Genomic DNA, 16,188 nt, shown 5'->3' with positions numbered 1-16,188 from the left:
CAAAACTGCTGATGAAAAGAAAGCCTTCTGTTAGCGTCAATCTGAGCCTTATTTCAAATATTTTTCTGAACTGCACCTACAATTAACCTGTGAATAACCAAAAGTTGAAAGTGTATGTCGAATGGTGTTTTAATGATTCTGCACTGCGAGATGCAAACTTACCTTCTGCAACTGCGTCTCCAACTTACTACACTCCTCTTTTTTCTGCTCGATAGCGATCTCCAGGGACTTGAGCTTCGAGTCCTTCTTGAGGCCGGAGGATGCCAGAGATGAGGCGTGTTCCTTGAGATCAATGAGGCTGGACTGCAGGTGGACAGAAGCAGACAGTCAGCAGAGGTTCTTCAACTCACTGCTAAAGGGACTGCAAGAATCAGGTGCAGTCATGAAGAGAATCACTGACCTCTTTCTCCGTTAATTCTATCTGTAGGCTGTTCACTTTCTCCTTGAGGTCCTTGTTCTCCTTCTTATATGAGTCCACTTCTTCCAGACGTTCTCTGTCTTCCCTCTCCCTCTGATCCTTCAAACGTTCTATGATTCTCTCCTGACAAGCACGCACAAGTTGAAGTGTCGCAAATGACTGACTAAGAATAAGAACTGCGCTTTAGAATGCTGCAGAGAGCCAACTGAGTTAATGAAAAAGCTTGGTGGGTACGACTAATAAGACTCAAGATTAAGGGGAAAGTGTAAGAGCAAACTTCCCAACAGTAACTGAACCCATGTATGCACGGAGCCGGAATAGAGACAAAAATGTATTTTCATTCTTTCAAAACATCCTTAAATTCCACTCAGTCTAAACATGAACAAAAGTCTCACATTTCCTCCAGAAAAATGAATTGAATAATGTTAAAAAAGAGGAGTGAAAGAAATAATCAAATTCAAATGGAATAAAACTATACAGTTCTGAATGTTTCATATTGCTTCCTCTTATGAATTATTCAACATGGCGCAAAATATTTTGAACAATCCCCTCAATCATGTGTAAGAAGGTGTTTCTGCGCAGCAGCCATCCAGGATCTGTTCTCTCAAGAGCTCCTAAGCTCTCTAAGATCCAGAGGATTTTTCATTCCTGACAAATGTGATAGATGGCTTTTATTCTGAAGTTTGAAAGTAGGTGTTAAGACTGAAAATGTATTAGTATTATCTTTCTAGTCCAGCATGACACTTTGGTGAGCAGGAAACTGATTTACAGCTGAAGTGATTCAGCAGGGCACTTCCTCCTCTGTGTGCTGCAGTGTCATACCTTCTCTGACAGCGCCTCCTCCAGCGTGGCCAGGGCAGTGTCGGTGTTACTGGAGTCCGTCTGCAGGGACTTGACTCTGTCTTTTAGGTTCCCCAGCTGCTTGTCTTTGTCCCGCAGCTGCTCCTGCAAGTTCTCAATCTAACGGTGGTGGCCCAGACAGAGAAAACACAGAGGAGCAGAGGTAAATAGTGTGACCTCAGAGGCACAGCAGCCTTTAAAAAGTGGTTTCATCTAGGGTGGCCATACGTCCGGATTTAGGCAGGACAGTACGGAATTTAAATGCCTTGTCCAGAGTCCTGCGCAGCCTCGAGTAGGACGCTTGTCCTCCTTGTTGGAGTTGCACTTGAACGCAACACAGCATATCATCCAATGGTTTAAGCCATGACATGTAAAAGTAAAAATGAGTCCTCACTAAATGCCGCAAAGTGTCCTCCTTTTTGGTGATGTGGAAATGGCCACCCTAGTTTCATGGCAGCACGTCTCAATCTCCTGGCATTGAGCGTGAACTCTGTGACGTCACCGGCTCAGCCATTAGCCTACTACACTCTTAGTGGATTATTGGAATTAAAAAAAAAACTCAGATAATATTAGCAAAGTATAAAAGGGCTGCATGATTAAATTGTTCATCCACATTCAAGTTAGCATATGGCTAACAGGAAGTAGCCAGCTCACCCAGCATAGGTCCCTGGTGCACATGCTCAGTCTGCATCCTCCAATCACCACAGACTTAAACACCATATCATGAGAATGACCTGGTGGCGATGAGCTCACTGAATATTTTGTGAACTCACTTGGTAAGAGCTTGAAAGTTGGGTACGCTCATCTCATGGATCTTTCTTTAAAACCTGTGAATTTGTTTTCAGGCCTTCCAACTTTTAAGATTTCTGAGATTTGAATATTAAGAGTCGAATGGGCTGTGGAACAGTTAAGTAACCGGGAAGTATAAGTGACTGTGCATCAACTCTTTACTCTTTATTGTGTGTACTAATTTAATTTAGTGTATGTTCAGCACAGCACACGACCACCACAGCAGGAGGAACAATGTTTTGTTCTTTTTAATCAAGAGAGATGACAAACAGAGGAAGAGGTGTGATAGAACAAGAGAGAAGAAAGCAACAGAGAGAGAGAGAGAGACTGGGTATTTATAGCACACACACACAAACAAACACACGCACACACACACAAGAGCCAGTGAGGTAGAAATATCTCCTTGCTTGTCTCTCTCTAGACTCTTTCCCCTTGAGAGAACAGAGACTCTCACTCGCTTAACGGAGATAATAACTATTCGTCATATCGTGAGACCTTTAGTCCAACACAAAGATCTAACATATCAACTCGTCATCATCTATTCAAAATTTCAAACTTCAGCTGCAGAACTACTTATATCGACCCTCACCTACTCATAGTTTGGTAGACACACTTTGGGACTCTTCGGTGTGTATTCCCACTGTCGGACTTCACACAACCTTTGTAAGGTAAGGTGAGATCTGAATTTTACCTTTTTCTGCAGGACATTGATTTTCCTTTCTTTGACCTCCAACATGTCTTTCATGTCCCTGATTTCTCCAGCGAGAGTCCCTTTCTCCTCTGTCAGGTCCTGCAACTGCTTGGTTTTCTTGTTGAGGAAGGACTCTTTCTCCTCCAGACGCAGACGCAGAGCATCCACCTGGAGAGCAAACACACAAACACCTCAGATCAAGTGCACCTAGCCTACTGAGAATCAATCCCTGCCAAGCTGCCTGGAGTTAAGGATTTGTTTTGATTAAAGTGTTATTAGACACAACAAAATTTGCACAAAAAAACAGTTACTCAAAAGATTCATATAAGAGAATCTGCAAGCTCTTCTTATTCTTAATTTAACACAGGTGCACAAAAAAAGATGCATTGCAATTATTTACTCACGTTTGAGCCTTACATTCATGTAAATGTAATGCCGCCACTTGTATGTGATCATTAGAAAAACCTTTTGATGTTTATATTTACTGACACTTCACTGTTTCTCTGGTGGTGGCCTGAGTCGCAGCTCAGTTAGTCCCAAAGTTCATAAAGCACTGATGTGATTTGCAGGAACAAGCCTGAGGCCTGAGTCAAGCCTGCGATCAGCTCACTCTGGAGGAAGACTTTTTTGTGAATGGTTGGCTTGATTTACTGTGTCTGCCAGTGTGTCTCATTACCTCTGTTTGCAGAATGGCAGCACGTTGCTCTTTGGCAGTGAGAGACTCTTTGAGCACCTCGATATGCTGTTTGCAGTCTGAGTTCTGATTGTTGAGGGTCTCTAGTTTTGTCTGCAGGGCCAGAAGCTCCGACTCCTTCTTTGACAACTCCTGCTTCAGCTGGTCGATCTGAAGACGAGTGACACAGACAAAAGAGCCAACATGGTATCATTACATGAGCAGCGCAGTATTTCATCATGTATGTGTGTGTGTGTGTGTGTGTGTGTGTGTGTCCTTGTTTGCGTGCGTGTGAGAGAAATCAACTGAGCTAGTCAATGCAGCTTTTGCACTATTTTCATCAACACACTTTTTCTCTCATTAAAAATGCATTTGGGACTGACTCCCCTGCATTCATCATATATTATACATCATCTCTATTCATGATTGATGAAAAGAGGTCTAAAAATAGAACAACAAAACTGTGGCTGGTCTGAGCCTGGTCGACTAATACGAGGAGCAGTATGTAAACACAGAGTCAAAGCTCTGGAGAGACGTATGAGCTCAAGATAAAGAGAGAGAGAGAGAGCGAGAGAGAGAGCGAGAGAGACAGCGAGAGAGAGCGCGAGAGAGAGAGAATCGCACACACTTTGTTGTGATGACAGATTTAAGGTACAGTAGTTGGAAAGTTTTTGAGAGTTGTTCTAACAGTTTGCATGCAAACACACACACACACAAACACACACACACACACACACACACACACACACACACACACACACACACACATTTTACCACCAGACTGATAACAACACTGAGTGTTCTGGTGGATTCAGCTTGTCAAAAGTGAAGCAGAAGATAAACACAACATTCTACTATAATGTACATTCAAATATAATTAACCAAGGAAATGCCTCAAAATGCATTTTCTGATTTAGTCTGCATTGAAAAGCCGCAGCATCTGCTCGACAGCTGCCAAATAGACACTTCGCTGATGACATTAAACGCTGAAACAACAAAGCTTCATTCTCTCTGCACAACCTTTTTACATCTTTTTTTGAGAATCTGTACTTTTCCAATGGCCTCCTACCTTAGTCTTCATAAACTTAGAATGGTTCTTGTAGACCTCCATCTGCTTGATCTCCTCCTCACGGTCTTCTGTGTTCAGTAAGCCATTTGCCTTCAACATTTGGATCTCATCCTCCAGATCTCGAATGTTGCGCTCCAGAGAGGCAATTTTGGTGTCCTGCACACAAAAATGCAGAGGAGACACACCTCAAAATCCAGACTGGTATGCTCAGAAGTTGCATGATGCAAATAAACCTTAAGTCCAGAGGGAAAAAAAATAACAGGAAAGGAATAACAAAAGGCTTCAGAGAGTAAAGGTAGAGTGAGAGTGATAAAGAGAGAGACAGAGAGAGATAAAGAGAGACTGGAGGAAACTCTCTGGTGTGCCTGGGAGCAACTGCATCTGTCAGTGAGATCAGAAGCTCTCTATCCAGCTCCTTCCTGCAGCTCAGAGGATTAATCACCATTGGGAAATATGGAGCACACATCCAGCACGGACAGATCAGCCAAGACTGGAAATGTGCAGCAGTAAAAGAAATAAAGTAACAAGCTGCAGCTTTTGTCGTAGCTCAGTGCAGAATCCACACTCAGGACTGCGACTGCAAGTGCAGCTCGAGCTTCACTGCTTTTTAAATAAATAATACAACGTCTTTATGATTATCCACGGTCCATCGCCCTCTCCAGCAAAGCATAGAGCAACCGTCCACCCTCCTGTCTTTCTCTCTTTTAGTGTCTCTCTCTGTTCATTCCTCCCGGTGGCTCTGAACTTATGAACTTGTGGCCGTTAGCAGGGTCGGTCACAGACCACTGCAGAGGAACATGGGTAATGTGTCGTGATGAGGAACGATAAGACTCCTTGAGAAACATCTGAGGGGTTAATGCACATGTACACGCACTTCGCCCTGCCGTTGCGTCTCACCTCAGTCTCCGAACATCAATGAACTCACATTCACTGCAAAAGATTCAAGACGGCGTACCTTCACAAGAGAGACTTTATTCCATCCACATGGGATCACTGGTACTTCGACTTGGTCAATATATCTTGCTCTTTATCTCTCTTTCCCTGTCTGTCTTTTGCTCAGTCTCCCTGCCTCTCAGTGTCATAAACAACCACACCTGTTTCCATGGCAGCAGTAGGCAGGCTATATGCTGTGCACTGTCTCTGGTGAGTGAGAGGGTGGTAGGGATGTAGGGGAGGAAGAGAGAGGGAGGGAGGATTATTCGTGCTTCCATCAGCACCAACACAGCACAGAAGAGGCAGCAGGAGAGAGAAGAGGGGAGAGATGCAGGGTCTTCCTGCACAGTGCTGAGGGAGGCGGGTCTTCCCTCGCTCTGTATGCAAATCCACAGGATCCCAGAGCTCAGATGTCACATGACCATGCCAGGGGAGGCTGCCGATCTCAACGAGTGAGAGGGGCTATGTAAGCTCAGCGATGATGTCATGATTTATTTTGAGGAAGTGATGTCAGGCCTCTGCAGTGAGGCTAGCGGTGTCGACAGTGTTTAGGAGCTGGATGGATATGATTTCTCTCCAGCTACATCCAGCTGCCACAGTGTTGATCTTAGCAGTCATTTGCACCACCAAAAAGCAAACGTCACTTTATGGATGATACACTTGCATTGGTCTTATGATTTATGGATAAATGTAAGATGAACTATGCAGAAGTTTGGTGGTATTGGGTGTGGTCTCTATAATTACAAGGCTGTACATTTCTGCTTTTTTTAATGCATTTTTGTCCTCATAGTCGAAGCGTCCTAAGGCTTCAACTTTATATATATTATTACATTTCCTTTGTCAGCACAGCCAAATTAAGTAAAACATAATTTGCTCACCAAAACTGTAATTTAATCTAGGGAATTCTACGTTTTTAGAAAATTGTATTAAAAAGGTGAATGAGACAAAGCTGTGCACGTAAGTTATTTAGATGTAACATGTCTTTACTTGTCATGAGACCGACATCGTAGCCGCTGCCACTTTCGCAAACATCAACAGCTGAGACACCGAACAGTGATGTTGACTCTTGTAGACATTTACACAACACAACTGCTATGTGAGCAGATACGCAACGTGTCTGCGTGTCTTTGTGTGTGTGTGTGTGTGTGTGTATGTGAGACAGAGAGAGAGAGAGAGAGAGAGGTAAGAAGTTTGTTGACTATCAACTCAGCTTCTGAGGATTACAAGAACTTCAGTAGATTTAGTAGAATACTAGTCAGTGCGTCTACATTTAGATGTGAACGTCAACATACAGGGCCTGTGAATATCAGTGACTTCAACGCATTTAATTAAAACATCTGTCTTTCCAGATGTGCTTTAAGATGCATTCTCAATCATCTTTGTTGTTCTTTGTATTCAGGCCATAGTTGAAGTCACAGTTAGCTTTCAAAAAAAACTCTCTTTTCATCAAGAATTAAATTTATTCTGAACATAATTACTATGTATAACTTTTGAAGTTATTATGGCTAAAAGAGGAAATTTATTATTATTTTATTTTTGGATTTCTGGAAATGATCTCACAACCCCTGCGGGCTTTCCTTCCATCGGTTAAGTGATCTGAGTTTTCCTGGGAATGATGCTGATTGTTGATAGCTGAGTGCAGCACACAATACTGTTAGCATTTTGCTTCATTGCCTCAGTTTGTTGACGTGCACTGTGTCTGGAGTGAAGTTAAAAAAAAAAAAGATTAAATTAATCAGATGCCCAGATGTAAATTTAAAAAAAATGTATGAAAGAAAAATAAGTTGTCATAAAGCACTTAACATCCCGTGGATGCATCTCAGAGAGAATAACAACTTGTCAACTTAAATATAGAGAAACACGATGTGTGAGGTGATAGTCAGGCTGCAAATGGTGTGTCGGGTCTTACTTTCATCTCTATGATGGTCTGCAGCGCCTTGGTTTTGCTTGGATCCTGATGCAGCTGATTTCTCCGATGCAGTTCCTGACAGAAAACAACAACAAAAAAAGAACATTATTTTCACTAGAAATACTCAGAGAAAAAAAGAATACAAATCTGACAAAAACTGAGCCTACGAGCAAAAATTCTGTACTCTTTTTAGAAGCAACATGACCTTTTTTCTTCCTTATCTCTGGATAGAAATGTCCCACAGTTTGAGCAGCAGAAGATAGCACTGTTTGAAAATGTACAGCGCTGCCCCCTAGTGATGAAGACTTAGTAAAACACCTATTTCAGCTTGAACACAGCTTGTATACCTCTCGCAGATGGATGTTTTCCTTCTCCTTCTGGTCCAGAATGACCTCCAGGTGTCCGAGCTGGGCCTCTGCCTCAGCAATGCGTCTGTTTCTCTCCTGCTCCTCCTCCTCAGATACCCTGCCTGGTCCTGGCGGCAGCCCTTTACTCTGCAGCATCTCCAGCAGCTTCTTAATAGACTCATCTCTGGCACCCAATGTCTGTTTCTGGGTCTCAATCCTCAACTCCATCTCCTCCAGGGTTTTTCTCAACAAGAAGAGCTCCTTAGCCTGCCTGTCATGTTCAGCCTGCAGGCGGCGGAAGTTCTCCTCTGTCAGCTCGATGGTGGTGAAGTGCTCTGAGCCAGACCGGTTGCCGCTCTCCTGCTGCAGCAGGTGGTTGAGGTCTCGTTGAGTACGCAGCTCATCCTGCAGAGCCTGGATGGTCATCTGGAGATGCTGATGAAGTTCAGACACATGTATGAACACAAGTACACCCTCAAGTACTGAAGTTGAGTTTTTGGAGCAAACACACAGATACAAAGTGTCATAATAACACTATACACATGAGGGCAACTACACAAGAACACACACTTCTGAGATGCTGCTGCACACGGTTCTGTGGAGAATGCTTTCAAAGCATGGCACTCAAATTACAAATGCAAATGACTTACCTTTGCAAATTTTGACAAGTTAATACACACTGATGTCAAAAACAATTTAGGGACAAATGTGAGAGGCAGGGGTCTCGACTTGCTCACTGTGTTAAAACGGCTCAGGGGCAGGAGGTGAGTCAGAGTCTGTAACTGGAGAAAAAGTTTAAACCTGTCTCCATTTATTAGCGTGCTAAGAAAGGTTCCTGTGTTTTAATAGACACAAGCACAATTAATGAACGCTCTGAACTTTGCTAATTAAAGCAGAGACCACTGTCGTACAGAGGAGTTATGTCCTCCCACACAGGAATTTGTACCTCAGGAGCGGCTTCCTGTTTTAAGGGAAGGCGTCTGCAAGCTAATCAAGGAAAAGACGTATGTATGTGAAGGCTGAAAATTAGAAATAAACCAGAACCTTTCTAGACCATATAGAAAGAGTTTCTGTCGGTGCATCCGTGTGTACATGATAGAATTAAACACACACACACACACGCACACGCACGCGCACACACACACACACACACACACACACACACACACACAGTTGAGCTCTACATGTTGTAATGTGTTTAGGATTGTTGGGTCTGGTTTTCAGGGAACAGCAATAAGGCTGACATTCTGTTTGTCTTGGCAGTTGTCATCCAGCCTGATAAAAAAAAAACAAAAAAAACACTACAATCCATCCACATTCAAAAAGATTTAAAGGAGTAGAAACAAAATTCTTATGAAAAAATTACACCATTTTAGGTTTGTGGTACTACAGCAGGATGGAAAACCAGACAGAGTGACATATTTAAACAAACAAATCACTCTAGCTTTATAGTGTTTACAGGGGAACAGATGGGGGTTCACAGGACAGGGCAATTGTTCCTTTAGGAGGTTGCAGGATTCGTAGGAGGGGAGGTTGTACGGTGAAAAGGGATTGCCAGGTGTCTGGAAAAAAATGCACGTCACACTGAAGGTGACTCTATGTTGTGCACACAACGAGGCGGTGCAAACATAGGGACAAACCTTAGTTCTCCTGGCATCCAGCAGCTGCAGAGCATGGGCAGAATGAACAGAAAAACAAATGCATGGTAAAACAGAGCGTCAGAGAGTGATGCAACAGAGACGGATGATCAACACAAACCAGCCAAAGTTTAAAATAACAGCCACCCATCGATCTGTCCGGCTGTCCGTTTACCCTCAGTCAGTACAATATATCCATAAAAGTCCATATTACTGAGATGACCTTTCTGGAAAGAGACGGACAAAATGAATCGGCTTTAAAATGGTTCTAAGAAGCTATTTCATATTCACTGATCTAAGATCTGATGGCTAGTGTGTACTACTAGCTGTAGCTGTGCTCAGATATTGAAGAGCTGAAGTATGAGTGGTGTTAAAATGATGTGACTAAAAAAAATGTTACTGATTCACTGCATCACTGTATGGACATTTTCATGATGACCAAACAGTTTATCAAGACATAAAACTTACAATTATTCAAAATTGGAAAAAATCATTTGATCCATCTTGAGTTAATTGATGACATTTGAATAGCGGTTTATTGATACAGTTCAGAAGATCATAAACATGATTGAAAGACAAACACCAAAGGTTAAAAAAAAAAACAACCCAAAAAACAACAACACAATTTCTCAGGGGAATTTCTTAGGCCCAACTCCTCACAGCGTTACTATGTGCTTGTGCTCTTCCGACCACCAGAGGGCAGTTTCTATTGGCAGGAGAAGCTGATGCCTTCGCTGCTGACTGCAGGATGGCTGCCATATTCAACAGTTTTGGTCACACTCCCCTTAATGAGCCAGGGCCATTTGGTGCAGTAACAAAAACTGCACTGATGTTCTCTAATTCTCTGTTTCACACCGAGTGTCACACATTCATTTACTCACAAAATGGATGTCTTATTACTAACCATCCCGATATTGGAATCTTGCAACAAAATCTGACAGTATAAAAGAGCCCTAACCTGAGCTAACAGCTCATAAAATTGTATGGAGAAACAACTAATGATCCCTGTCAATCAGAACACATTCGAAAAGGTTTGTCACTACCTTAGAAAATCAACATGTAAGAAAACTATTCATAACCATGTATAGAAATCACTGAACTCTCATCTGGAATTATTACCCTGCTGCTAACGAGGCAAATGAATATAGCACAGCCAAAAACCATTGCATAAATACATGCACCCACTTTCTCTCGCTTCAAATCTTCCATCTCAGGCTCCCTCTTCCGTCCTGATAGCTACTTCCTCTATATGCCCTGATCAATAACCTGCTGTCTTGGAACTAAAGTGCAGGAGGCAGCCAATCATCACATTTGCATAATTGCACCGTGGGTTAAAATGACGATGACCCACCCCCACCCACCCATCAATAGCAGAACTGCACCCATTCCTATGAGTCACTCATGACTCAGCTGATACTGGCGTCGTGGTCACCATGCCCCACCAGGAGGCTTTACTTCTGCTTTATATCCTTTAAATGAGCTTGGAGAGGTTTTTACTCAGAGAGGTGAAGAGCTGCAGTGCTTCTTCCTTTAAATGACACCCAGGGCAGCCAGGAGAAACCGGCTGTCATTAATCCTCTTGTGCAGAAACACAAAATCCTTCTGAGAGCTACAATAGTCAAGGAGTTTCCTCCATTTTTCCTCCCAAAATCTCAAAAATGCCAAAAGCTGTCAGTACACACGGAGGTTCATTGCACATTCAGGTACAAATTGTCAATTTTATTTATTCAGGTTTGTCTTGTCAGAAGGGCAAACTATGAATCAGCCTGACCAAGAGGAGTGTACAAGCATGCTACTGGCTCTGCAGAACTGCACTGCAACATCCTGAGGTTTAACAGGTTTAATGTTCTCAACTTGATGCATTAGTATGATAGCTTTGGATAATTAGCAAGAAACAAAAAGTACTTCTGAGGCAGAAAGGGTGGACAGTTTCCTCCAGCAAACAGGTCATGTGATCACTGGCATCTGTCTTTCCGTCTGTTTGTTTGTTTGCAGGTTATCTGATGAACTTTTGCAAGTGATCTGGATCAAATTGTAAATCCTGGATCTTAAAGACTGCTCTAGACCGTTTGGCAGGAAGTTAACGGTATTTTCTGGACATGTGAGAGTCAAATTTCAATCCAAGTACATTTGAAGCGGTTGAAAGAACATTTCTGGTCAATTTTTCTAAGTCTTGTAGACCTATTAACAACATAATGCTCGATATCTCTGAAACATGTATTTTGATGAAATTTTAGAGGCCGTGTAACTAGAGAGATATGCTTCGATGGTATTGAACGAGTTCTGGATCACAATCAGAAAGACATTTTTGGCGCTTCGGAAGAGATTTCTGTTGTTTTGTTGATACAACACTATGTTCATAGCCTGCATCCACGCAGCCTCATTGGTGACATTAGGTAAGTTTGACATTTCTCACTCCAGATGAAAAATCAAGGGGTCTTTAACTTTATCACAACCTGATGGACAAAGATTTATGTACCAAATCACACACCAAGAGAATCTATCCAATACCTGGGGAGATATTTCTTTTAAAACTACAAATGCCAAACAGCTACGTTATGCTAGAGGGCTTGAATTCAACAGGATATGCGTCTCTGGGCCGTTCTTTTTGTTGCCATCTGTAAAGTACATGTGCTGGTACTGTTTTAACCATTATAGTGTGTGCCCATGTTGGTCTGCAGCTGGTGAAACGAGGAAAAAGTGAGGGGATCATAAGTCATTTTCAATTTCATGGAATCCATCTCAGTGGTAGATCACCGCTGCCATCACCGGATAATAAAACAATCATAATCTTGTCAAAGTTGGTGACAGTTCTTCATCCAGGTTCCACGAGCATATGTGAAATAAACGGTACGTGTGTGTATGTGTCGTATTAAGCGTGGGCGTTTGTATGTACCAGATGGATGGCCTCGATGTGCTGAGTCAGAACGTCCTGCTGCTCACTACGTTCCTGTCCTGTGTGCTGTACGTCAGCATCGCTGACAGTATACGATCACACCCACAGTCACGCCAACCAGCGTGGCACAGATTCATCCTCATTCAGCTAAGAGGAAGTTAGTGGCATGAATCATCACGCCAGTAAAACTGTAGTAATTTAAACACGTATCATCCGACAACTAGATCAGTGAAATGCATAAAAGAATCGAGCTTCCCGCAATATTAGGAAGGAGATAGTCTTGGATGTAGGAGTCCAAGTCAACAAACGTCACCAGCAAACTACAAAATGTCTTAAATGAATCTTAACAGCTTTGCTACAAACATTCCTTCTTTCTCTGCATTTCCTCTCATCCTAGTTACATAAAAGCTGGGAGGGAACATTTCTTCACCTTCAAACACTGTATCATACGAGCTCCGATGGTAGGCGGCGGTGGTGGCGGTGGCTACAGGACGGATCCATGGACTCTTCACATGATACTTCCTGTGTCCACATTACATCACCTTGTCAAGCCAGGGACAAAAACATCAATACCATTGCTCATGGTGACTGATGCAAGCTTGTTTAGCGCCAAATGGATAGAACTAAATGTCAACTCAATATACTGGCTGACGTTTGGGGAACAAGCTCGCTGCACATCCGGATTCATGGATCAGATGTGCAGATTAATTATGACTAGAACTTTCCATCCCACACAATATGCACCAGTGCTGCTGGCTAACCTCCGCATGTGCATTAGCAGCAGCTACAACTGGGAAGGAGATTGACCTCTAAACCTCCATGTTCACATAAACATAAGGCACATCACACAGGAGAGACTCGAGGTTTGGGCGGCCGGCCTCACCAGGAGGGCTCAGGGAAGGAATATTATCTTAGTTATTTAAAACAAACAAACAAACAAACGGAACAGAGATACAGTCATTTTGGAGCATTTTACAGTTTTGTCACTTTCCCTGAAGAACTAATACAAAATTACAGTTTTTCATTGTATTTGCAGTATTTTTAATTGTTGAGGTTCTGTAGAACTTAATGAAAAAGAAAAAAGCAGGGGGACCACAAGCAGGCTTATCTTATTCCAAGCTATCCATGATCTGCTCAAAATGGGATTATTGTGCTACTGTTACACCTCACTTTTCTGTACACATTTTACAGTTGTGTGTGTGTGTGTGTGTGTGTGTGTGTGTGTGTGTGTGGGGGGGGGTCAATTGTTCCTGCGCTGAGGCAGCAGAGGAGGTGGTCAAAGCGCTGAATCAACCCTCTGTGTAAAAGGGACAGTCAGGTGGTGCAAACTCAGGAGTTGTGGTGTTAAAAGTTAAAAGTCACTCGTTTAACAGACGGGATGATATATCGGGTCACCCGGTCATGAGATCACCAGTTCGTTTGTTAGCAGGATAGCTCAAATGGATGGATTTTAATGAAAGGTGAATGAAAATTTTACAAAGTTACGCTTCTCTTTATTTCCAAAATATTAAGAAAGATAGCCTATCCCAGCAGCCTTCAGGCGAGAGGCGGGGTTCACCCTGGACGGGTCACCAGTCCATCACAGGGCCAACACACATAGACAGACAACCATTCACACTCACACTCACCTACGGTCAATTTAGAGTATCAATCAGCCTCGTCCTCTCTTGATGTCTTTGGACTGTGGGAGGAAGCTGGAGTACCAGAGAGAACCCACACAGGAACAGGGAGAACATGGAGACTCCACACAGAAAGATCCTGTGCTGGAGTGTATACAGTATACTGTACACATCTATAACTTATAGACTTATTACATGTGAACTTGCTCATTCACTATGAACTGCGGCAGCTTTCTCACTGCTGTTGCGGATTCCATTCATGTGGAGCTTTTTAATGCTCAGTCACATGTGACAATCGGCAGCTTACAGTGGAGAACAGAAAGAGGTGTCTGAGGTCTGGTGTTCATGGTACCACCCCCCCCCCCCCCCCCCCCCCAACCAAACACACACAGAACAGCGTGATATGGGAAGCTCATCCTCCATTTTGGGCATCGTGTTGATAAGGGCTGACTGGGTGGCTGAGCAGCATTGGTCATGACTCAGTCAGATATGGTACGCTCTAGCTAACACACACATGCCTCCAGCGGCTCTTGTCAAGCTTTAGCGCGACAAAAGAATCTAACTTATGTCAAACAGTTCTAAAAGTCTGAATTCATTCAAATGTACATTCAGAATGTGTCTCGCAGAGCCATCCTGGGCTAATCACTACCTCCAGCCATGACTGACTGTTTTGATTAAAGTCCTGCAGGCTCTGTTTGGTATTTCAGTCATACTGGAGCATTCTGTGCTTCTGTGGTTGTTGTCTTTAATAAGAAGTGGTAAAAAGAAAGCACGTATTCCCAGATCTTAGCACTAACAAGCTAAAAAACACTCAGTGTTTGCTTAAGCTAATAGAAGCCGGCAGCACCTGGCTTAACGCTAAAGGTTGCTATAGACAGATGTAAAGATTAGCCTGAAATGACTCTATCATTAACATTAATGAGACAGTTGGCTCTTCAGTTAGCCTCTCAAAATGCCCGATAGCTGTGACCACACCATCATAAGTGTACGCTTATGCAAGGAGCCCTGAAATCAAGATGGAAAAGAGCAATTATAGTAACAAAGCACGTTGACCTTTTATTAACCTACGCACATTGTTAATTAACCCTATCTGGAGAAATATGGATGTAATTCAGAGCGAAGTCAGAGCTACAAGACTGAGGACAAAAAAGAGTAATTTCCTTATATGAAAGGTTCCACTGTAAAGCTTTAATAGGCTGCTGGACACATTCACCTCCTTCAGTGTATGAAACCAAGCTTTAAATATAGATACAAGGATCCACGCTGCTGAACAGTGAGTCAAATAATGAGTAGCAGGCCACCCTCACACACACACACACACACACACACACACACACACACACACACACACACACACACACACACACACACACACACACACACACACAAGCATAGTGCTAGTGTAGCTTGAAAACTGTTCTAATACACTCCCGTGAATCATAAAGATATGAAAGACACAAAGTCCATCTGGCTCTCGTCAAGGGATCGCCAGCAGGTAAAAATCATGCAAGTGTGACATGCAAAGCTTCCTTTTAACAACACAGTGCTGCATCAGCTGGAAATTGACATCCTCTTTAAACTCCAGTGAAATCAGAAAACTTTTCATTCCAAAGTAGGATGTCAATATGCTCAAATGTGAGGGGACATGCACACAGACAGACAGGTTTAATGTGAGCTGGTGTCCTGCTACGACCTTGAAGGGTGGAGTGACTGGTGAGTAATGAGTGAGTGGTCTGCTGGCTGCTCCCTGTCTGAAAACATCACTCACACAGACAGAAGGAAACGTAGAAAGAATGGATTAAAGACCACGAGCAGATAGCAAAATTCAGCTTTAGTTGCTTGAGGCATCGTGCAGTTTGCTGCATCATGCCACGGTCTGCCTCGAAAAGGAATTACCCAACAATCAATAGCCTTCAGAGACCTGAAAATCATCTGAATCAGGATGCAGCAGTTATCAGTTTTCTTGTGTGTTATTCTCAGGGTGTCATGATAAGCTGTTAAAATATGAGGCAACTGGACAGCTGTGATTTGGTATTGTTACGCATTTAATTAGAGAATCAGATGAGCAGCGATAGACTGAGAGAGACGATCATCGTCAGAGTAAATTAAGGAGTGATGGTGGAAACATAGAGAGACAGACAGCCAGCGTTTAAGTCTCCTTGGCATTTGTCTCCAAACATGGTGTCCACTCTTGTCAGTTACTGATTTAACTGGGCCACAACTACACACCCACACTGAAGCGAAGAACTACAGAAAAACCTTGGATATTTCAAATTCTAGTCCCGATCTGATTATAACCTTTGAAAGTAAAATAACCGAGCTAAAGTACATTGGAACAGCAATCCCATCATTCTCTTCACTTCATTG

The 16,188-nt window shown here is 42.8% G+C and overlaps 1 protein-coding gene across 6 annotated transcripts in view; it reads right to left on the bottom strand.

Moving 5' to 3' along the window:
• erc2 (ELKS/RAB6-interacting/CAST family member 2) overlaps positions 1 to 16,188 on the bottom strand; it is a 33,665-nt gene that overhangs the window by 10,545 nt on the left and 6,932 nt on the right. For 3 of the 6 annotated variants that reach the window (XM_086199522.1, XM_086199527.1, XM_086199524.1), the window contains exons 3-11: positions 9,310 to 9,333; positions 7,670 to 8,104; positions 7,323 to 7,397; positions 4,481 to 4,636; positions 3,415 to 3,582; positions 2,739 to 2,906; positions 1,241 to 1,378; positions 401 to 541; positions 163 to 303 (exon numbers count right to left, since the gene is read on the bottom strand). In XM_086199522.1, coding sequence (XP_086055648.1) covers positions 163 to 303; positions 401 to 541; positions 1,241 to 1,378; positions 2,739 to 2,906; positions 3,415 to 3,582; positions 4,481 to 4,636; positions 7,323 to 7,397; positions 7,670 to 8,104; positions 9,310 to 9,333 — 1,446 coding nt within the window. The remainder of the gene's footprint in view (positions 1 to 162; positions 304 to 400; positions 542 to 1,240; positions 1,379 to 2,738; positions 2,907 to 3,414; positions 3,583 to 4,480; positions 4,637 to 7,322; positions 7,398 to 7,669; positions 8,105 to 9,309; positions 9,334 to 16,188) is intronic. The other 3 variants (XM_086199523.1, XM_086199528.1, XM_086199525.1) reach the window with 1 other exon arrangement.

This window comes from Aulostomus chinensis, chromosome 3 (genome assembly GCF_037954235.1).
Source record: "Aulostomus chinensis isolate RoL2024-O1b breed Wild chromosome 3, RoL_Achi_v1.0, whole genome shotgun sequence".
NCBI classification, from domain to species: Eukaryota; Metazoa; Chordata; class Actinopteri; order Syngnathiformes; family Aulostomidae; genus Aulostomus; species Aulostomus chinensis.
The sequence above is the reverse complement of the archived record's forward strand: the minus strand, read 5'-3'. Positions and strand labels throughout refer to the sequence as shown.